The 20,557-nt window shown below is 36.1% G+C and overlaps 2 protein-coding genes and 2 long non-coding RNA genes across 5 annotated transcripts; all 4 read right to left on the bottom strand.

Annotated features, from left to right (window-relative positions):
- Positions 1-2,348: 2,348 nt before the first annotated feature.
- Positions 2,349-5,484, bottom strand: LOC131000229 (uncharacterized). Its single transcript, XR_009093689.1, has 3 exons — positions 4,888-5,484; positions 4,158-4,596; positions 2,349-3,340 (listed from the first exon to the last, which is right to left on the bottom strand). It is a non-coding gene; the product is annotated as an uncharacterized LOC131000229 (long non-coding RNA).
- A 1,654-nt stretch (positions 5,485-7,138) lies between these two features.
- Positions 7,139-7,982, bottom strand: LOC131000228 (uncharacterized). The gene is made up of 2 exons (XR_009093688.1): positions 7,575-7,982; positions 7,139-7,448 (listed from the first exon to the last, which is right to left on the bottom strand). It is a non-coding gene; the product is annotated as an uncharacterized LOC131000228 (long non-coding RNA).
- A 2,799-nt stretch (positions 7,983-10,781) lies between these two features.
- Positions 10,782-14,287, bottom strand: LOC131000227 (uncharacterized). Of its 2 annotated transcripts, none has more exons than XM_057926026.1 (3): positions 13,935-14,287; positions 13,218-13,408; positions 10,782-11,059 (listed from the first exon to the last, which is right to left on the bottom strand). In XM_057926026.1, the coding sequence occupies exons 2-3, from the start codon at positions 13,374-13,376 to the stop codon at positions 10,916-10,918; spliced, it is 303 nt and encodes a 100-aa protein (XP_057782009.1). In that variant the 5' UTR covers positions 13,377-13,408; positions 13,935-14,287; the 3' UTR covers positions 10,782-10,915. The 2 variants fall into 2 exon arrangements, with proteins under 2 accessions (XP_057782009.1, XP_057782008.1); XM_057926025.1 differs by lacking the exon at positions 13,935-14,287 and adding an exon at positions 13,586-13,913.
- A 1,482-nt stretch (positions 14,288-15,769) lies between these two features.
- On the bottom strand, positions 15,770-19,950 carry LOC131000226 (methyl-CpG-binding domain-containing protein 6-like). The gene is made up of 3 exons (XM_057926023.1): positions 19,384-19,950; positions 16,386-16,502; positions 15,770-16,276 (listed from the first exon to the last, which is right to left on the bottom strand). The coding sequence occupies exons 1-3, from the start codon at positions 19,732-19,734 to the stop codon at positions 16,139-16,141; spliced, it is 606 nt and encodes a 201-aa protein (XP_057782006.1). The 5' UTR covers positions 19,735-19,950; the 3' UTR covers positions 15,770-16,138.
- Between the last annotated feature and the right edge of the window lie 607 nt (positions 19,951-20,557).

The raw sequence follows: 20,557 nt of genomic DNA, 5'->3' as shown, positions 1-20,557 counted from the left end.
CACCCCATACATGATTGCTTCATCTTCAAAGACAGGGTCATGCGGTTAGCTCGAGAAGGGAAAATATCTCTTGAAGAAGACGCTACTGCTGTAAATATGGTCTCCACAGACTTGAATGACATAATAGAAGGTATTGGAGCTCTGTATGATACATCCAATCAAGTAGATGAAGAACCTGAGCTAAATATGGATGAAGACGATGATGCATTGGCAATCACATTCTCCAATGAAGACTTGCAGCTTGGATCTGAACCTCATAACAGGCCATTGTTCGTGAGTTGTTATACACAGGAGCATAAGGTCAATCGAATTCTCATCGATGGAGGCTCGGCGGTCAATATTTTGCCACTAAGGACTTTGAAGCAATTGGGAATCCAAGTAGATGAGCTGTCAAACAGTCGATTGATGATCCAAGGTTTCAATCATGAAGGGCAAAGAGCTCTTGGAACTATAAGGTTGCGATTGCTGATGCAGGACATGGATTCGACAGCGTTGCTTCATGTTATCGATGCCAAGACGTCCTATAATATGCTTCTGGGTCGACCATGGCTTCATGAAAATGGTGTTGTTCCTTCTACATTGCACCAATGCTTCAAGTACTATCAAAATGGTGCCATAAGAAAAGTGGTTGGTGATCAAAAGCCGTTTACGGAAGCAGAATCACATTTTGCTGATGTTAAGTTCTATTTGGAAAGAACCAAAGTCTCAATGGTGAAAGATGATACATCACATGACGAGTTGAGATCTTGCCAGGAGAAAAAGAAAGAAGAATCTTTTCTGAAGATGGAAGGATTCACCATGCCTTTAACGAAGATTGATGCCAAGAAGCCAATTCACCAACCATTTGAAGGGTTTGTCCGACCAAAGCAAAGTAGCATCACAGAGCATGAAGATCTCTCAAACAAAGAACTCTCAAAGCACTTTGGTCCGAAGGCATATAAACTCCTCGTGAATGCTGGATACAATCCTCAAGAAAGCTCTATGTCAAGGTCTCATTTGGAAAAGACTGATAACGCAGGCCAAAACTCCAAAGCAGGTTTGGGATATACAGTGCAAAGCCCCATTCGAATTGCCATCAAGAGAGCCACTGCTAACTATGCTAGCACCAAGCAAATCCTGGAATCTTCAAGCAATCGGAGAACCCAAAGGGTTTCTATTTTCAATAGGATGGGCAGAAGAGAAGCTCAACAAGTATCTGTCTTTAAAAGACTTGGCAAAGGCAAATCATGGAAACGAAGCAAGACAAAAGGGAGTGATGAACTGCACATAACAGAGAAATGGAGAAGTTTGATCCCTCCTCGAATGAAAAGATACACCACTTTGATTATGTCATGTGGGAAAAAAATGAAAGCTCAAATGAAGACCACCATCTTCACACGAGATGCCATAGATCAAGAAGATAGAGAAAGTGTGGCTTCCTCTTACTACACTACTAATAGTGCTAGTAATCCAGTTCCTCTTCCTCATACTACTCAAAGTCAAGTGCGTCGTAAAATTGCAAGTCTCGTTAGAAGTGGCGTTATCACAACAAGCGTTGCAGAGAATATAGCCTTCATACGCCAGAGAAATGAAAGCATAATGACGTGTTTTGATTGCAAAGATCCTCGCCGAAAAGATGAAGACGATGTCACAGCAAACCATATCACCTCCTGCGAGAAAATGGTCGTTGGAGAAGAGAATTCGCACTTAAGCCCCAAAGAACTGGAAACTCTGGATGAAGAGAGACTAGAAGTCCAGCAAAAATTGGAATACTATCAAGCTCTTCCTTCAAGATCCTTCAACAAAGCAGTGCGAGCGCCCTCTTTTCAAATTGGAGACATGACCCTCGCTGCAAGGAGGCCAATTGTTATCACTCTCAACGGAAAGTTCTTGAAGTACTACTATCCTTGAAGGGTGGTAGAAGTTGAAGCATGTGCATATGTATATAGTTCAAAAAAAAAAAAATCGAAAAGCACAAAAAAAAAAGCCAAAAAAAATAGAAAAGCAGAAAAGCCAAAAAGATGAGTCAGATGAAAAGCCACAAAACAATGAAGAAAAACAACAAAATGGAGCATATGAAGACAGCTCCTTGACGCACGAGCCTAAACTGCATGTTACTCCTGGCCCGCATGAGTATAAACTGTGCACGGCACCCAATCTCAAACACTTGTTGATCCTATGAACTACGTTTTGACTTGATCCCTTTCAAAAGGGTACGTAGGCAGCTTAGATAATTTCTAGGTTCAGTCATAAATTGTGTTTGACTCTTTTCAATTTATATCATCAAAGTTATGATTTAAGTTGATTATGTGAAGCCGAATATGTCTCAAATTGGGAAGAAAATCAAGCCATCAAAAGAAGCACAAGCATTTGGAGAAGATGTCAAAATATCCATCACAAACCAAATAAGAATCATCAAGAGAGAAATGATAGAAACTGTGGTTTGCACCAATACTAAGCAAATGGGTCTTGATCCTCCAAAGTTCTCTGAGCAGAGATCAAAAGTGACTCTGAAGTCTTCAAAATTCCGCAGCATTTCCTCATCAACATGTGCAACTTTATGTTTGTCAAACTCTCTTTTGAATTATGGGATTGCACCTCGGACAATATGAAAGGAGGCACTATCTTGCTTGAAGGACAACGTCATCTCTGTCTTCCACCTCTCTATCATAGCAAGCACTTCCTTGATCAAAGCAATTCGGACGATGGCTTCATTCTCCTTGGCTTAAGCATCAAGAAGAAAATACTCAATCTTCTCGAGCCGTTGTGCAGAATTCTCCCAACTTCGTGAGATGCCAAACATAACAACAACCTCACTCAAACCAGATTCAAACAATCCCAGGCCTGAGCGCACCCAAGACCTGTCAAAGAATTGAGTCATCTGGCATTGAGGTCGGCTATGCATCGACAAATTCACTTCTCTCCAAGCTAAAGTTGAATGCGCTCGTGGAGTTGAAACACATGTTCGCCAAACATAATAGAACACCATTGAGTCATCTAGCCTGCTCAAATGCGCGCAAAGAGAAAATGTAACCAGCAATCTTCAAAGGTTGGACTCACAATGGCCCAGATCCGAGCGCACCCGAAATCTGATTAAAAGCCAATTGAGCCACCTGAAGTGCAAAGTAAACATCACTCAAATAAAGTCTTAGATAGGCTGCTGCCAGATTTTTGGATGAACTCTCTGAGGATGGTCTTTAGTCGGGCTGATGGAGATGTCAAGACTGAAAGAAAGAAGACAATAGATTTCGAACTTTGCAAATACTCAAAGCATCTCGTTTGGGGCAAAATCCGCCATGAAGTTGATTAATGAGACTATGCCAATCTTTAACACAAGCTTCCAAGCTCCCATTGCCATCAACTGCAAGAAAAATAAACAATATTCAAAATTGGGGTTGACTTAAAAAAAAAAAAAAAAAAAAAAAAGGAAGAAGAGGAAGAAGGAAGAAATCAGCGTGTGCGCCATCAGAGAAGTATTAAGCTTATTAATAATTTTGGGCCAAGTTTTATTGGTGAAAGATTAACTTAAAAGGCCCAACATAATCATTTTCTCTAAAAATCCAACCAAACTCCTTTTAAGAAAAGCCCACAAGCCTCAATCTCTCTTTCTTTCTCTCTCTTAGTTAACACACACACCAACAGTCCGCCCCTCTTCAGCCAAAACCCGCCGTCGCGGCTCCCTTCGACGAGGAAGCCGTCGACCGGCCTCCATCTCCCACACACTTCCGCCACTCAACAACACGAACCAGATCTCACTCTCTCTCAGCCCTCAAAGTTCAAATCGGAAATTCCCCGCTAGGCCCTTCCTCCTCCGGCGAGATTGCCGCTCAAATCGGTCGGCGCGACCTTGTCTGCTCCTCTCTCCCCCTTCACCTCTTAAATGAACCCTCAGAAAACGCACCATCAAGAGCCCTAATTTCTCCTCCACCAGAAATCGTCACTGACGCCGTCACTGAGCGACCGGCAAGCGGGGCCGCTGCTGCCGCTGTTTCCGAGGTCCGCCGCGCCTTTGCTTTGGCACCGCGAACAACCCTGATTCGACCTTCAGCGGGGTCGTCTCTGTCTCTCAAACGCTGTTGGTGCTCTCTGGTCCGATGGAATCAAGGCGGTCGCCCTCCTCCTTGTTTAAAGGAACAGGAGAAGCTATGAAAGAATGGAGGAGATTAAGCTGAACTTACATATCCGAAACTTGGCAGCTGGAAAGTACTCCCTTTGATTGTTTGGTGAACAAAGACTGGATAAGGGAGTTTGTTTGTTTAAAGGAGAGAACAGGCGGCTCCGTTGCTGGCCGAAGAGAAGCAGCAGTGGTCACAGCCATCTGGAGATGCCGATTGCCGAGGAGCCTAAAATCACCAAGAAACAGAGATTGATTTCCGACTACTGCTACGCCCGCTGAGAAGAAGCTGGAGACCGCTACAAAGCCGAAGCCAAATACCACCACCGCGCTCCAAGCCCGTTTCAGTAGCTGCCGCAAGGCTCCACCGTCGTCTCTCGCCTTCGGCACCACGCGGTTCGTTGCCGTTCGCTGCTGCCAAAGACCGGCGAGTAAGTTGCCTGGAGTCTCCGTTGTCGCAACTTGTCCCGGCACACTCACGACGATGCTCGATGCTTCTCCGCCTAACCAAAACCAATCCAGCAGAAGAAGCCAAAGCCGCGGTCATGATATTATTTGATGAAATACAGCAGCGATAACAAGCATGGGATGAAGTTTTAAGACTTGGCAAAACGCAGCAGCAATAAGCATACAATGAAGGTTTCTTGCCGATACTTGGATAGTAAAATATCAAATTTTGATGAATGAAAAGCTCACAAATACAGTAGAAGCATACTATACACAAAGTTAAAAGGGAGCATGTCATGCATGATCTAAAGTTGAAAGGAGGATCAGAGGTTGCAAGAGAATTTTACTTCGAAGCCTCTACTGCAAAGCTCGATCTCTCCTTTTCGCCGGAACTATGGGACAGCACACCTCGTCGGCACTCGGCGAAATCAGCAAGGATTCAACAACTATGGCTCAATCCCTCGACTGCCAAAGCTCGATCTCTCCCCTTTCGCCGGAACTACGGGACAGCACACATTGTCGCCGGTGCCCAGTTGCAGAAATCGTAAGAACGAAAGCTGGGACAACAGCGTCCCTATAACCCCACTCTTTCTGCCTCGCTACTGCTATTGCTACATGAACTGCTATTGCTACCATGGCTGCCGTTTTTGGATGGCATTTGAGTTCCAAGATGAGGAAATTGAAGTAATGGCAGGTGGTGGTAGCTCAAGAAAGAAGCTAATGTAAGAAAAGAAAGAACAAGGAGAGTGGCTGTTATATTCTAAGAGAAGAAAACCATGATGATTGTGTGAATGAAACTGATCACAGAAGCACTCCTATTTATAGGCAAGGGAAAGTTCTCACATAGCTAGCAGTGGTGCAAATGATAGCTGGCAATAGCTGAGCATGGTACATTTGTGCGCATGAATTAAAAGTTGTTGCAAAGAAAAATGGTGGTACAAAAATGGTGGAGTTCCAGCTGTACACGAAGAAAAAAAAACAAAGCTCCAGCTGTATCAAAGAGTAAAGCACCCCAGCTGTTTCTATAGTTTTCTGCAGAGGCTCCATGGCCCTATTTTCGCAGACTTTGATATGCCTAAAGAGGCAAAGTTGTTGCAAAGAAAAATGGTGGTACAAGAAATGGCGTGAAATAGAAAGCAAAGCATTAAATGAACGGAGTCGAGTAGGCAAATTGCTGAGGAGCTTTTCTGATTCCATTTAATAAACTCCATGGTACATGCATGCAGAAAAAGAGACTCAAAATGTCGGATACTATGGGGCTCAAGTTGCATTTATCAAATTAAGAAGGCATATGGTTAGTAGAATAAGTATGGCTTGATCCTTCTTGTGGTGGCGCCACGTGTAAAGAGGGTTTGATTAGTTTTGTGAATGGTATCAGTAAGCTTGGAAAGAAATAGAAGTGGGCATGCATGGCTTGGTTTAAGATGTGTTGTTGGCTGTTGCCAACATGAACATGCTGTGGCAAGTTCTTATATTGTTATTTAAAAAAAAAAAAAAAAAAAAAAAAAAAAAAAACGGCAAATCCTACAATTTGGTTGGACGGAACTTTTGTCTACTAGTTGAGAGGTTGATTAAAAGAAATTTTATTTCTCTAAACCAATAAAGAAAATGGGCCTGATGTCTAAAAGCCCAATTTGTTGGCCCACTTAAATTCTATGAGTAGGATCGGCCTCGTATCAATGTTGCAAAAAAAAAAAAAAAATCAAATTCAAATTCAAATTGAAGAACTCCTAAATACGAGTATAAACTATTTACAAAATTCAAAGAAATTCAAGAACTCCTAAATACGAGTATAAACTATTTATAAATCCAAAGAAATTCAAGAACTCCTAAATACGAGTATAAACTATTTACAAAATTCAAAGAAATTCAAGAACTCCTAAATACGAGTATAAACTATTTACAAAATTCAAAGAAATTCAAGAACTCCTAAATACGAGTATAAACTATTTACAAAATTCAAAGAAATTCAAGAACTCCTAAATACGAGTATAAACTATTTATAAATCCAAAGAAATTCAAGAACTCCTAAATACGAGTATAAACTATTTAAAATTCCAAAATCAAATGAAGAACTCCTAAATACGAGTATAAACTATTTATAAATCCAAAGAAATTCAAGAACTCCTAAATATGAGTATAAACTATTTATAAAATTCAAATCCAAATCAAGAACTCCTAAATACGAGTATAAACTATTTATAAATCCAAAGAAATTCAAGAACTCCTAAATACGAGTATAAACTATTTACAAAATTCAAAGAAATTCAAGAACTCCTAAATACGAGTATAAACTATTTAAAATTCCAAAATCAAATGAAGAACTCCTAAATACGAGTATAAACAATTTATAAATCCAAAGAAATTCAAGAACTCCTAAATATGAGTATAAACTATTTATAAAATTCAAATCCAAATCAAGAACTCCTCGATAAGAGTTTAAACTATCAAAATAAATTTCGAGGCTCGTCTATTACCAAAGACATTTCGTCCATAAACAAGTCTCGATGGGGCAATTTGTAGACAATTAAATTGTCGTCGAATTAAATCGTGCCACGTGTAAATTCATGAATTAAATATTCAATTATATTTTCTATTTTATTAAATGGGATTTTATTCCTAATTAAATAGATATATATGATTAATATTTAATAAAATGAATTAATGGGCTTATTGGCCACTTAAGGCCCTAAGGCCCATACATGGAGGCCCAAAGCCCATAAAGCCCACGAAGCCCATCTCTAAAATCTATAAATAGAGGTGTAGGGAGCTCATAAATAACAACTCGAAGGAGCGGAAGATCGAAGAGCATAAAGAATTCTCTCTAGTATCACAAGTTGAAGTGGAAGATTGAGGAGTTCAAAGAATTCTATCAAGTCTTCGAGTATTCATCAAGTATCCTTCAAATCTTCAAGATCTTCAAGGCAACATTCAAGTATCCTTCGAATCTTCAAGTATTTGAGAATTCAAATCTTCAAGTATCATTCGAATCTTCAAGTATTTGAGCGTTCAAATCTTCAAGTATCCTTCAAACTCTTCAAGTATTCCTGCAAATCTTTGAAGTGATCTTCAAGTATCCAAAGAAATCAAGTTCGAAAGCTTCAAGGCGTTCTTACAAATTCCAAGAACGATCTTCCTCAAATCAAATCAACCAAGTCCCAAAGCTTCAAGGCGTTCTTACAAATTCTAAGGACGTTCTTCAAATCAAATCAAATCAAGTTCAACGTTCAATCCAAAATCATGACTTAAGTCCCTTGGATTGGCGTCATCAAATCAAGTATTTCAATAACCTTCGAGCTTGTTCAAGAATCAAATGGAAGAGAAGAATCAGAGGATTAACTAGATATTGCAACCCGCATAAATCTATCTTCAAATTCTATCAAATTATTTTTGTAACGCGTTTTTGTATTTTATCAAATTGAAATACAAAAATTTGTGTTTACACTTATCCACTGCAATAAAACTCTTTCTTATTCTTTTAATACAACATAATTTTATTTTAACTAAATATATAAAAAAATTGAAAATAATAATTGTAATTAAAATATACATATTAAATTATAAATTTAATAAAATCATTATTTGGTTAACCCGAATTAATTATCGGATTAATTGATACCCAAAATTTTTAAAAGTTTAATAACCGATTGATGAGGATAATATTATGCACGTCTCTTTGGGTAGGGTTTAAATAAAGACTACTGTAATAAGGGATTAAGCCCAATTATTTAGATTAATGGGCCTTAGAGGTCAAATGAGCCAAGTTTACTTTGAATATTAAATTAGAGGAACATTCTATTCACTTCTCACTAGGGCTGGAAAAATATACCGAAAACTCGGTATACCGGCCATACCGTACCGTAAATTACCGCAAAATACCGAATTTAAGGTATACCGGTTTTTTTGGTAAGGTATGATACCGTACCGAATATTTACGGTAAGGTAAAGGTATGGATTTTCCAAATACCGGGGTATACCGGTGTATACCGATACCGCGGTATATACCGAAAAAATCAATAAATACCGTATTAAAGGTATATACCAGAATACGGTATGATACCGTATTACTGGTATACCGAATATTACTGCATATACCGGTGATGCGGTATCATACCTTATTCTGGTATACCTTAATATTCGGTATATACCGATAATAAGGTACAATACATTATTCTGATATACCGCAGTTGTCCGTATATATTGGTATACCGAAAATCGCGGTATATATCGTATCAAAATCTATAGTTTTAAAATATATAATATTTATTTTTATGTCTATATTTTAAAAAATATTTATAAATTTTATAAAATGATATATATAATCTATATTATGTGAATATATACAATTGTACATGAATTTATAAATATCATCAAATGATACAAAAATAAATAAAATATAGTATATAGTATAAGTCATACAATAAAATAAAAATGTTTATTTTGATATTATAGTATAGTTATAATATATAACTAAAATTATTGTTTTACAATAGATTATACATCTAACTTATAATAGTTACATATATAATAGCATAGTTATAATATTAGTATTATATTATAAATAATATTACGTCTAACATATAAATTATATGTAACTTATAACATCTACATAATTTACTATATATTACATGAATGCATACAAGTATGCGAATATAAATATCATCAAATGATACAAAAGTGAATAAAATATAATATAGTATGTAAGTTATATAATTTAATATAACTGAATTATTTATATTGATATCATAACACAGTTATAATATAATATTATATATTATATAACTAAGATTATTGTACAGTTATAATATAATATTCTATATTATATAACTAAGATTATTGTTCTACAATAAATTATACATCTGACGTGTAATATCTATGTATATAATAGCATAGCTATAATTAATATTGATATTATATTATAACTTAGATTACATCTAACTTATAAATCTCATATAATTTATAACATCTATATAGTATATACTATATACTATATAACTTATAAATTTATAAATATCATCAAATGATACAAAAACAAATAAAATATAGTATATAGTATAAGTTATACAATAAAATAAAATTATTTATTTTGATATTATAGTATAGTTATAATATATAACTAAAATTATTGTTTTACAATAAATTATACATCTAACTTATAATAGTTACATATATAATAGCATAGTTATAATATTAGTATTATATTATAAATAATATTACTTCTAACATATAAATTATATGTAACTTATAACATTTATATAATTTATTATATATTACATGAATGCATACAAGTATGTGAATATAAAGTGCGGTATACCAATTGAATTTTTTCGATTTTGATAATACCGATTATTTCGGTATACCGTTAAAGTGCGGTATACCGTGAAAGTACGGTATACCAAAATTCGGTAAGGTATATCAAAATAAAGGTACGGTAAAGGTTTTGTATATTCTCCATACCGTACTTAAGGTATACCGAACTAAGGTATACCGTAGGTAAAGGTAAGGTAAAGGTATGAATTTTCTCCATACCGGAGGTAAAGGTAAGGTATAAGGTATGGTCGATTTAATAAGGTATACCGTACCGTGCCACCCCTACTTCTCACCATGTAAAATGTAAACTTCCACATGAAGCACAGTGAAAACCACGAGAACCACCCGTGAATGTAGATCTTCATGATCGAACCACATAAATCTTAGCCTTCTTTATTGAATCCGTTAATTTATGTTTCATCACCGATATCGAACCAATAACCAAAAAAATGATTATCAAGTAACCAAATCCAAATTGTGCGATTCAATTATCGGATTATCCAATACCCGATAATCTCCAGCATGACATCTTCAGGCAAACTTCTTCAGTGCACTTCCCTCGAGCTATCTATTACAATTAAAGTTGAGCTCTTTAACAAATGAGTTACTCAGACTCATATCAATGACTGAATTCGTTATATCTTCATGCAAACTCTTTTAGTGCACTTCCCTTAAGCTATCTATTACAAGTAAAGTTGAGCTCTTTAACTGAGAACGATAATTGAACTCGTTTCAATTTATTAATTAGAAATTAATAAACTCTAATTGAAATTTAATAAATCATAATTGAGTGCTACAACATCCTAGGTAGAACTCATCATCAAAAGTCACGCTACGAAGGAGAAGGTGGCTAAAGTGTTATAAACCACATCACTCAACCCGTACTTAACGATGCGGGACGAATCATGACATTGAAATGGACACAGGGGTGTACCCAAGTTTTTGCCTTTAAATTAACACACAAGAACACAATGGGTACTTTTGATTAGAATAAAGTGGTTTGAACTTGAAGACAAACTCCTACACAAGCCTTATTGTAAATAGAAGACATTGGATACAAGGGGTTCAGTCGTCTAGAATTAGTTGGCGCTCAGTTTCAGACAAAGAGGTGAAAGTGGCATTACTGCTCCGACATTGCTGTAGCTGTTCCCTAAGATTCTTAACAACCTCATTCAGTTTCTGGATGCTCTTTTCCTGTGACAAGATGATCTGCACACCAACAACAAACCACCTCCAAATTACAAATAGTGCTCACATTAATTCATACAAACAAGGAAATGCACTTTATTATATGAGATTCACGAGTTGTGATTCAGAATTTATGAACCAAGATCTTAGTTCAATTGGGGGAAATATGTAATTTTAATATCAGGACTATGAACCCTTTTTATAGAACAGATGTAAGATGAGAATTGTCCACACACAGAAAAGAGCATTTCATCTTTGGACTTCAATTGTTCACCAATAGTCCATTTATTTTTTGTAGCCACATATAAGCACAGATGAAAGCCACTTTGGATATTGATCTTGGCTGGAAGGATCAGCACCTATTAAGGGGGGTGTTTACTATTCAAGATTGATAACATATTACATGATTCAATAATTTTATCCCCGTCATTAGGACTTCTCCAATCCAACCCCTTTCAATTGGATATGAATTAGCCACATTAGCTCAAATTACAGTTTTTATAAAGGGCCTTTGGAGTTAGGATATCCGAAAGTTCCAATCCATCTCAGTGAACAATGCAGAGAGCATATTGTTGAAGATCACTTTTTTTTTTTTTTCCAAACACAGTCCACACCTGCCTGAGTTGCATTGTCCGGGGGAAGTGTATTTCTATTTTGCTTTTATGATTCATATTGAAATACGCATCTTTCATACACGGGTAAGATCTTATATGACTTTATGCAGAACCTATCAGAAAGATCCGATGGACCCAAATGCTAATAGATTAACCTAATCTTTCACTTTTATTCAATTTATGCTCTTATAAATACTATGGCTGTGACAGAATACCATAGTATTAGTATTAGGGTGCAGAGGTCATCACGGAATACAAGGAAATTTAGTAACTCTACACACAACATAGAACTTAGACCCAAGGAAAGAAAATTTAACCTTATTCTCAGTACAACCCTATATGTATCATTTATGTATTGCAGTGCCAACACCCTGTAGTGGAAAAAGGCCCTTTTCCAACTAGCTAGCAAATTTAGTAAAATGGCAGCTAGGGCACCCTTTTCATTCGCAAGGTCTATTTTCTCAGTTCTTAGTGAGACATGAACTACCAGTTCTCTATGAAGAAGCACTAGCTCGCTAAGAGTCTGGCTCAATTTTTGATAGTTCCTCTCGTGTTCCCAAGCTAGTCTTTCTGGCAAAAACAATTCCAATTAACTCTCAGTAGTAGAATTAGACGACTTGGTAAGATCACTAGGTTTGATACTCAAATTTTGAAAACAAAATTTGAACACATGAGCTCTTTTGTTATTTGTCACTCCACAAGGTCGCAACAACAACTACAAGTTTTTGGTATATTTTTCCTGGGTCACTTCTCTAAGTAATGAGGAAAACGATGTGTTAACTTTCTCGATAAGAGATGGCTAAGGACAACATAGAGGTGGTAGAGTGGCAGTTGATAAATCTAACACGGCTGATATGAGAATCAGTGAATATCAGTTGAAATTGGTGCCTCTTCAAGGTCCAACGTCAATCATATGAAATCCCAATAAGCCCTTGCAGTAACGCAATACACCATCCCCCTTAATTGTTGAGCATACAGAAAGAAATACGTAACTAAGAACCCAACCATCCTAAGGGGTAACAATAAACCTTTTTAAAAGGAAAAGAATCTCTAGGGAATTCTTTTCTGATTAATTCTGTTAAGATAATGCTAGTATTGTTCTTCCAATTTCCATATGCATATACATTGAATACACCAAATGCGCATGAGGAAAAAGTACAAGCTGATTAAAGCTTAACACAGATATAGAGAAAAACAAGCAAAAATAGCAAAAATGAAATTGCTCCATTGCTTAAATGGTATATGCTATACACTTTCAGTCCAATGGATATGCGACACGTGACATGCACTAGTCAGAAAGAGAAACATGTATGACAAACATATATAAACCTAAAAAAAAAGTAAGAATATACTTTGTTTCCAAGAGACTGCACATCCAACAATATGCTCGCTAGATTTGATCCACATGGATACAAAAATGTATGCGGAACACATATAATCTTAAAAGATGGCATCATGCCCCTTTTGCATACCGAACAGAGACAGGAGCACACATAATATAAATTCATTAACTTCTTAACAGCGCTAACCAATGGATGCGGATTAGAGGAGGAAGCTACAATTACCTTTTCTTTGACACCTTCCTCCCTTTTCGAGATCTGTTGTTGCTTCTGAGACACCGCCGTATTTGTGTCCATGTCATTTACTATTTGCTGTCTCCATTCAAATTGGGATGTAATAATCAGTATCAGCAACAGAAAGACAAGCAGCATTGGTCTCGACATGATTCCTGTAGACCTATCGTCTTTCCCAAAACCTATAGAAATGCAAAAAAAGAAAAAAAGAACAAACACACACAAACAAGCAAAAGCACAAAATTTAGAATCTAGACCACGCAGCAAGTTTATAACCATCAATAATCATGATAACAGAAAGACAAGCACACAGAGTTCATGAAATTCCTAAATTAAATACATTTAATCTGGGAAATTACCTGAAGATAATCAACACCCAACATCAAGAAGAGCCATTCTTATTTAATTCCAAATGCAATGAACTTGCCCCTTACTTATTCAACTTAAACACTTATAATGTTCAAAAGAAAGTAGTAATAGTTAAGAATAATGCCCGATTCCGCTTAATTTTGGAGCTCGATATCCATACACACAAAGTAAAAAATGAAGGGTTTCAAAGATTGTTTATTTCTTTCCTGAGTCGGACCGAATTAGCCAAATCGAATTTTATATCCAACGCACTAATTCTCCATTTACGTGTTCCAGTTCGCTATAAGTTCCACAAAGTCTACATGGCGGAAACGAATTGAGGTGGAAGAGATAACTTACAGATCAAAGCTGAAAATTGAAGCGAACAGCATCTGAATAAAAGGGACGAATCCAAATAGCTTCTGAAAACGTCGAAGGCTTTGTTTGGTTGCAAGGAGTTGGGTTTTACCAAATGTTGTAGTATTGTTTGATTGAAGGAAAATGGTGTTCAATGATTGTTTGAGCGTTAAGGTGGAAACTGTGAGTGAAAGCAAACTGATAAGAGTTAATAGCCAAGGAAGATGAAGATGAATGGACAAATTTGAGTTTGTTGAAGTCAGTAATGGCAGCCGATTAGGAGAACAAAATTGGCTTAGGCGTACTTCAGCACAGCACAAGCCTCTCTCCTCTCTCTCTCTCTCTCTCTCTGCAATGCTGGAATCATAAATTTTGAGATTGAGAGCACGTTTAATGCCTAATTAATTACTCCCTCCGTCCCAAGAAACATGACACAATTTCCTTTTTGGTCTGTCCCACGAAACATGACACGTTTCAAAAAATGGCAAAAGATTTATCCTTTATTCACATTTTTACTTTTCCACCTACCACACTTAACACACAAAATATTAATTTCTTAATTCTCGTGCCGAAAAAAAGTGTGTCATGCTTCATGGGACGGAGGGAGTAATTTTTTTGTTTTTGTTTTTAATAAGCTAAACACATTCTCCATCCACAAAATGTTGTTATAAGACAAAGAAGACACGGATTTTAAAAAAAAATGTGTTATTTATATAGTTAGTTAATGTAAAAATGAGCCTATAAATAAAGAAAAAATAATTTAGTAAATGGGAAAAAAGAATCCATAAATTTATTAAAAATAGATTAAGGACAATTTTTTTTAGACGAATCAAAATGACAAATTATGATAATATATAGTGGACTGAGAGAGTAATATCCAAAAAAACGTAGCAATATTATTTCAAATTTAATTAAGCAAACTAGATTTCGACTCATGTATGGACTCCAAGCTTAATTTATTACTCTCTCACCGTGGTTCATAAGGTTCTTTGATTTTTTTTTCTTTTTTCTTTTTTCTTTTTAGGCACAATAAGGTAATTAGTCGAATTAAATCAAGTCCAATGATTACAACCTACAGGCTACAACCAATTATTTGTCAATTTTTGAAAAAATCTACATTATGTAAAATTCTGAGTCTACAAAGTTATAGTCAAACTTTTGACATTCCTGCATTAATAACTAAAAGTGTTTTGAGAAAGAGTGTAGGAACTATAAAACTAATGTCAAATGATGTAGATTAAGATAGATTTATATTTTATGAACTAATTCATCGGCCTACAATACCTAACAATAAAATAAAGCTAACGAATTGAATAAACGTCATCTTAAGCTTTTAGTTCCCTAATCTTCTTCTACTATAAGGGCGTGTAACCTTTTTTTTTAGGGTTAGCCCTTCAACGTGTCAAAATTGAAGCAAATCGCCCCCCACGTTTTAACGGCTGCCCAAGGCGCAACTCTAACGAGGTTAAGCACCGATAAAACATAGGGGACGATTTGCTTCAATTTTGACACGTTGAGATAGTAAATAGTGTCAATTATGACATTAGGATGTTAAAGGCGATAGGGATGTCAACGTTGGGAGAAAGTGGTGTACTTAACCCCTTTTTTTTACGAAGAAAACCTACAACTATTATCAAAATATGCGTTGGATAAATTTTGATCATGTGCAATAATCTACAAATCATATAAGAAGGACAAACCACTATTAAAAAATCAAGTGTGTAAATCAATTTAAAAGGCATTGATGAAATTCAAAGTCGAGATATTTGGCCTCAAGTTAACCTTGTTTAACAAAATTTTAATAGTATCACAAACACATGGAAAAGTTAATAATCCCATATCCAAATGTGGAGCAACCTCATGCATAACCAACAGGAACAAAGTATTCTACAAAGGTTCTACTTCTACAAGGAAACTGCATTGACATCACTATCTTCAAGGAGGGCTTCCAAAAATAATTTCAAATACAAAGAATCCTCTTAACATTCCACATGCCCCTAAAAATGAAAAGTCTAATCTAGTTCAAAGAGAACTCACAAACAATAGCACAATAATGTTTGAATCCTATATAAGAAACAAGTAAAATGTCTACCACCAGAATCTAATGCTGAATTATGGTAACTCAAAAACAAGCGCTTTCAGTTAGAGATCCCAGAGAAGTGCATAAACACTATCATGCTCGCGCTTGGCCTTACCGTCTACACACTTCATATCTGTTGGGCATTATCTGTCTGGACGCTGTTGAGAACATATGGTGGTTGTGTATTATCAGAAACGAAGGCCTCAGATTTCTTGCGTTTTGTGTTGGACTTCCTTTGTGTTTGGCTCGCAGGACTCCCGGAAGGCTGTAAAAGCAATAAGCAGAAAAAAAAAATCAGGAAGAAGAAAAACACGAAAAAAGAATACAACAGCAGACGTTGGCGATACCAAAATCCATGAATGATTTTTACTTACCGTAGTCTCAGTTTCAGAAGCTCCCTTTCTCTTTGCCGGTTTACTTCCTGTTTCCAGAAAGTGAAGCACCTCAACCTTTGAACGAAATCTACGTTGCCCCGTTGGTTCGACGTAATACTGCAGAATTCAGGATCATTGTAAATGTATTTCCATGTAAAAAGTGAACTGAAAAAATATGACACAAACAAATTGAAGTATATAATACAACTTTAATTCATGCTGATCTCAGATCTCAATTTCTCACCAGACTAATATAATTTCAGTGGAGGAGTTTAAGAAGCATGTAGCACAACATGTAGCCTTTGGCTAGTATGGTTTCCTTAAACAAACCCTTGACATATTCAACCTATCAACTTTTGTACATTTTTTCTAGCAGCATGCCACACACTGTTGCGCAATTAAATTAATCATGAAGTTCTTTTATAGGCAGAAAAAACAAATATATATACATATTCTTGTCCGTGTGCGTGAAAATGCAAAAAATAAAAATAAAAATAAATAAAAGGACTTGCTATAATATCAAATACAAACACATACCCACTAACTTCACATGCTCAGGAATGTCGTCTACAATTACACAAGCACACTTACTATGTAGTAAATGAGAGCATCAAATTACCCAATTAAGTGATTGGCCTTTTAGAGAAAACAAACAACACATGTTTAATATATTTAAACTGTAATGGATCAGATTCACCAAATTAACAAACAGCGCAGCTTTACACAAGGATGATGTGTGTAGAATGGAAAAATCAATTCCCAAAGGAGGAACGATAGCAACTCCAAATCTCGATCAACCAAAACTATTTCAATATTTTAGAAAAATAATTTTCTCACTGATCCTGAAGATCATACATAGTTAAACCATTTCTGAATATGCGCCAATGAAAACATAGGTCAACAGGGACTGTTTATGGGAGTTCTTTCTAGAAATAAATTTCAAGGATATAAAATCATGCCTTTATCTTTCTGAATATGGGAACATTTTAAATTTTCTTCCAGATTCCTTCAGGTGCATTGAAGGTTTTGACAGCTATTTGCAGCCAATTTATAAGTCAAACTCCATTTTATGTCAAACAGTATCAGGCACCATATAAATAATATTCTATCATCTTGAAAAGTTTGTTAACCCAAAAGCAATCAATTTTACATAGCTTATATGCAAAATATTCCTACAAGTTCACATTGAAATTAAAGATGTTATAATTGAAAACCACTCTTGAGTTCATACATAGGGTATTAGAAACCATATAAAAATGAATACAGTCCTTCGATAGAACCAATTGTCCAAACACCGTCAGTTTTGTATAACATATTTGTGCACCAAATAATTAATGGAAGGTCCAAAGAATGGATTTATAAGGTCATTACATTTATGTGTGAGCTGATACGGAATCATCCAGAATTGAAATAAATATTAAGTTGACTACCAAATAGAGGGTAAGCGTTTAACTATTTTACTATTTCATCTCACCATCGTTTCATTGCTTATTTTTACCTTAAAATTTAACGAGTGGAGATTTATTGAACTTTTGAGTAATGTCGTGCCTAACATGCTATAAAATCACCACATCTTGTCCAGCTCATGTCAACAATTAAGTACGTTTAAGGAGCCATCTTATTAAACAAGTAGCAACGAGTTGGAAATGGAAGAAAAAGACAAAACTAGGAAGGAAATGACACAACTAGTAGATAAAAAAAGTGCCTTGAGCAATGACTGACACGTATATAGGCATAATTAAAGAGGGCGAAGTGTTTAGAAGGTCTCTGGTACAATTTTCAATACGACAAAGACTTAGAAATGCATACGAATGCTATAAAACACCTTCATAATAAAATCTTATAACCGTCCCAATTTATGTGCTTAATCTTCAAACAGCCCCATAAGGAAATTACGAACAAAATTTTTCGTTGCTAACTCCCCAGATGTCGACCAGTCTCAAAAGTCATCCTTCTACCAACTAGAAGAGACACGAATTTTCTTCTCTACGGTCAACTCAATCAGGAATCAAATTTAAATTTTCTACCTTTCTTAAACAAAAATTAGTCGATGATAGAATAAATACTCCCCTTAATACACATTACATGACAAACTGTGAATTCCAGGTTAAGAACACATTACATGACAAACTATGAGATCCAGGTTAACAAAACATCAGCAATCAAAGCTAGGATATACACGAAGACAAGAAGAAACATCCTATAATGGCAAGTATGTTCTCAGGAAATGAAGGAGCATAAAAACCATCAGAGCGTCTATACCATACCACGTGTCTACTACATTACGAACCAAGCACATAAATAATCAAGAAAACCAACACTAGCAGACAACACAGCATCCAAGAAAAAGCGAACAAACCTTGACGACAAGTTGATGGCGTAACAGTTACGTTATATCATCCCAATAAGGAAACAACTCATAATTCAAATTGGCATCAAGTTGTTACTCAAACAAGACATCTTTGCTATCTAAAAATGTCGATGCCGATTCTTCTTCTTTAGGTATAACTCATTTAACCACACTAAAAAGAGCTTAACTTTACAATTAAATTGGAGAAGAGTTGTACAATTGTCAAATCAGCTAGACAACCATCAACTCCAACGAGTTAGGTCTTAGTCTATTGGCATGGATCTATTTTGTAATCTCGTTCAACCTAATACTCACTCGACTTAATGTTTCCAAAGGCCTAGACTCCTAAAAACCCTAAAATCTGCTCACTGCATATCAAAGATTCCTTCTAACTACTAAAAAATAAACAAGCAATGAAATACATTCGATTGTAAACCTCCTTAAAAATCAAACAATCCAAAGATAGGTTAAAACGGCAGCAAGCCGCCCCGAACGAGATATCAAAATTTAGGTCAAAACCGCACGAGACAGCTCCTTTTCTCACTCAATCAAACACAACAAACTCCAACACATGCAATCAATTGACCAAAAAAATTAATTAAAAAAAAAAAAAAAACGTTCAGGAAAGAGCGAAAAGATAAAACCTACTCGATCAATGAGTCCAGCTGTGGCTCCAGAAGACCGCACTTTCAAGTCAATCTTCCAGTCCTCCGGCAGCCAGCTCGGGCGCTTGGACATCTCCTCGGGATCCCTCCGCCGCACCGCCCGCGGCGTGGCCTCCGCCGAGTCCTCCCCTGGGACGTACATCGAGATGGGCTCCGCCGCAATCACGACGCCCGGCGCGAACTCCGGCATGTGCTGGGGCAACTCGGCGCCGGCGGCCGAGTGATTCCGGCCCGGGTCGATGTAGGCGCCGGTGTCAAGAAGCGGGTCGGTGGGGCTGGCTTCCGGGTCGTGAGATTCGGGAACCGGGTCGGGCGGCAGCTGGGGTTCAGACATCTCGCGATCGGATTTTTGCTTTTTTTTTTTTTAATTTCTTTGAGGGAGTTGGAGCGGTGAGCTAACGTTCGAATGAGGAATGACCAATCCCGAAAGATTAAAAAAAATATTTAAATAAATCCCTAATTTCTCAGTAGGAAGGAAGGAAGGGAAGCTGTAGATAAAATGGGGTGAATATATTTATTGAGTAAAAATTGACCATTTGACTGAATACCTACGCTTATCAGGTGCTTATTTTAATTTGCTATATTACTCATAAAGTTAGTTATGAATGTTTCCACGTGTCAAAAGGAGCTAATTTTGGGAAATTTTCAAATTTCGCGTCTTTCTTCATAATTCACGTGGGATTTGCATCGTATTACAATTACTGGATTTTATTTTTATTGATTACTATTACCCTATTATTTGAAATTCTGAATTATACGAGATTCTCAATTTGCATGCCAAAGTTTTAAATCATGGTCAATTGTAGATTATGACCACACAATTTTGATGATTTTTTGCTTTTTGGTTTTTCTCTCAATTTCCATTAACTCCCTCCCGACACGGATTTACTTTCTAATTTACAATTTTCCTTCGTCCATGAATTCAATTTCTATCTCTTTTTAAAAATTATACTCTTTTCGTCCATGAAAAAGAGTCTCATTTGGAATTCGACACAGATTTTAAGAAAGTTGTTAAAATAGGTGTAGGTGAGATAAAAATACAATTTGTATAAATAGTATTAATACAAAAAAATAAAATAAAAGTACATTTTTAATTATAGAGTAGAATAAAAGTACAAATTATAGTTAAATGTAAGAGAAAATGTATGATGTGATGA

Source organism: Salvia miltiorrhiza, chromosome 8 (assembly GCF_028751815.1).
Source record: "Salvia miltiorrhiza cultivar Shanhuang (shh) chromosome 8, IMPLAD_Smil_shh, whole genome shotgun sequence".
Taxonomy (NCBI): domain Eukaryota; kingdom Viridiplantae; phylum Streptophyta; class Magnoliopsida; order Lamiales; family Lamiaceae; genus Salvia; species Salvia miltiorrhiza.
Note: the sequence above shows the minus strand (reverse complement) of the source record. Positions and strands in the feature narration are given on the sequence as shown.

What these genes read in the sequence shown, in the direction of transcription:
- LOC131000227 (XM_057926026.1), bottom strand. Translation starts at nt 13,376, where the DNA reads ATGTCGAGACCAATGCTGCTTGTCTTTCTGTTGCTGATACTGATTATT. An exon ending in AGGAAGGTGTCAAAGAAAAG is followed by an intron (nt 11,060 to 13,217) that starts GTAATTGTAGCT and finishes GTTGGTGTGCAG; the next exon opens with ATCATCTTGTCACAGGAAAA.
- LOC131000226 (XM_057926023.1), bottom strand. Translation starts at nt 19,734, where the DNA reads ATGTCTGAACCCCAGCTGCCGCCCGACCCGGTTCCCGAATCTCACGAC. An exon ending in CAGCTGGACTCATTGATCGA is followed by an intron (nt 16,503 to 19,383) that starts GTAGGTTTTATC and finishes TGAATTCTGCAG; the next exon opens with TATTACGTCGAACCAACGGG. An exon ending in CTTCTGAAACTGAGACTACG is followed by an intron (nt 16,277 to 16,385) that starts GTAAGTAAAAAT and finishes TTGCTTTTACAG; the next exon opens with CCTTCCGGGAGTCCTGCGAG.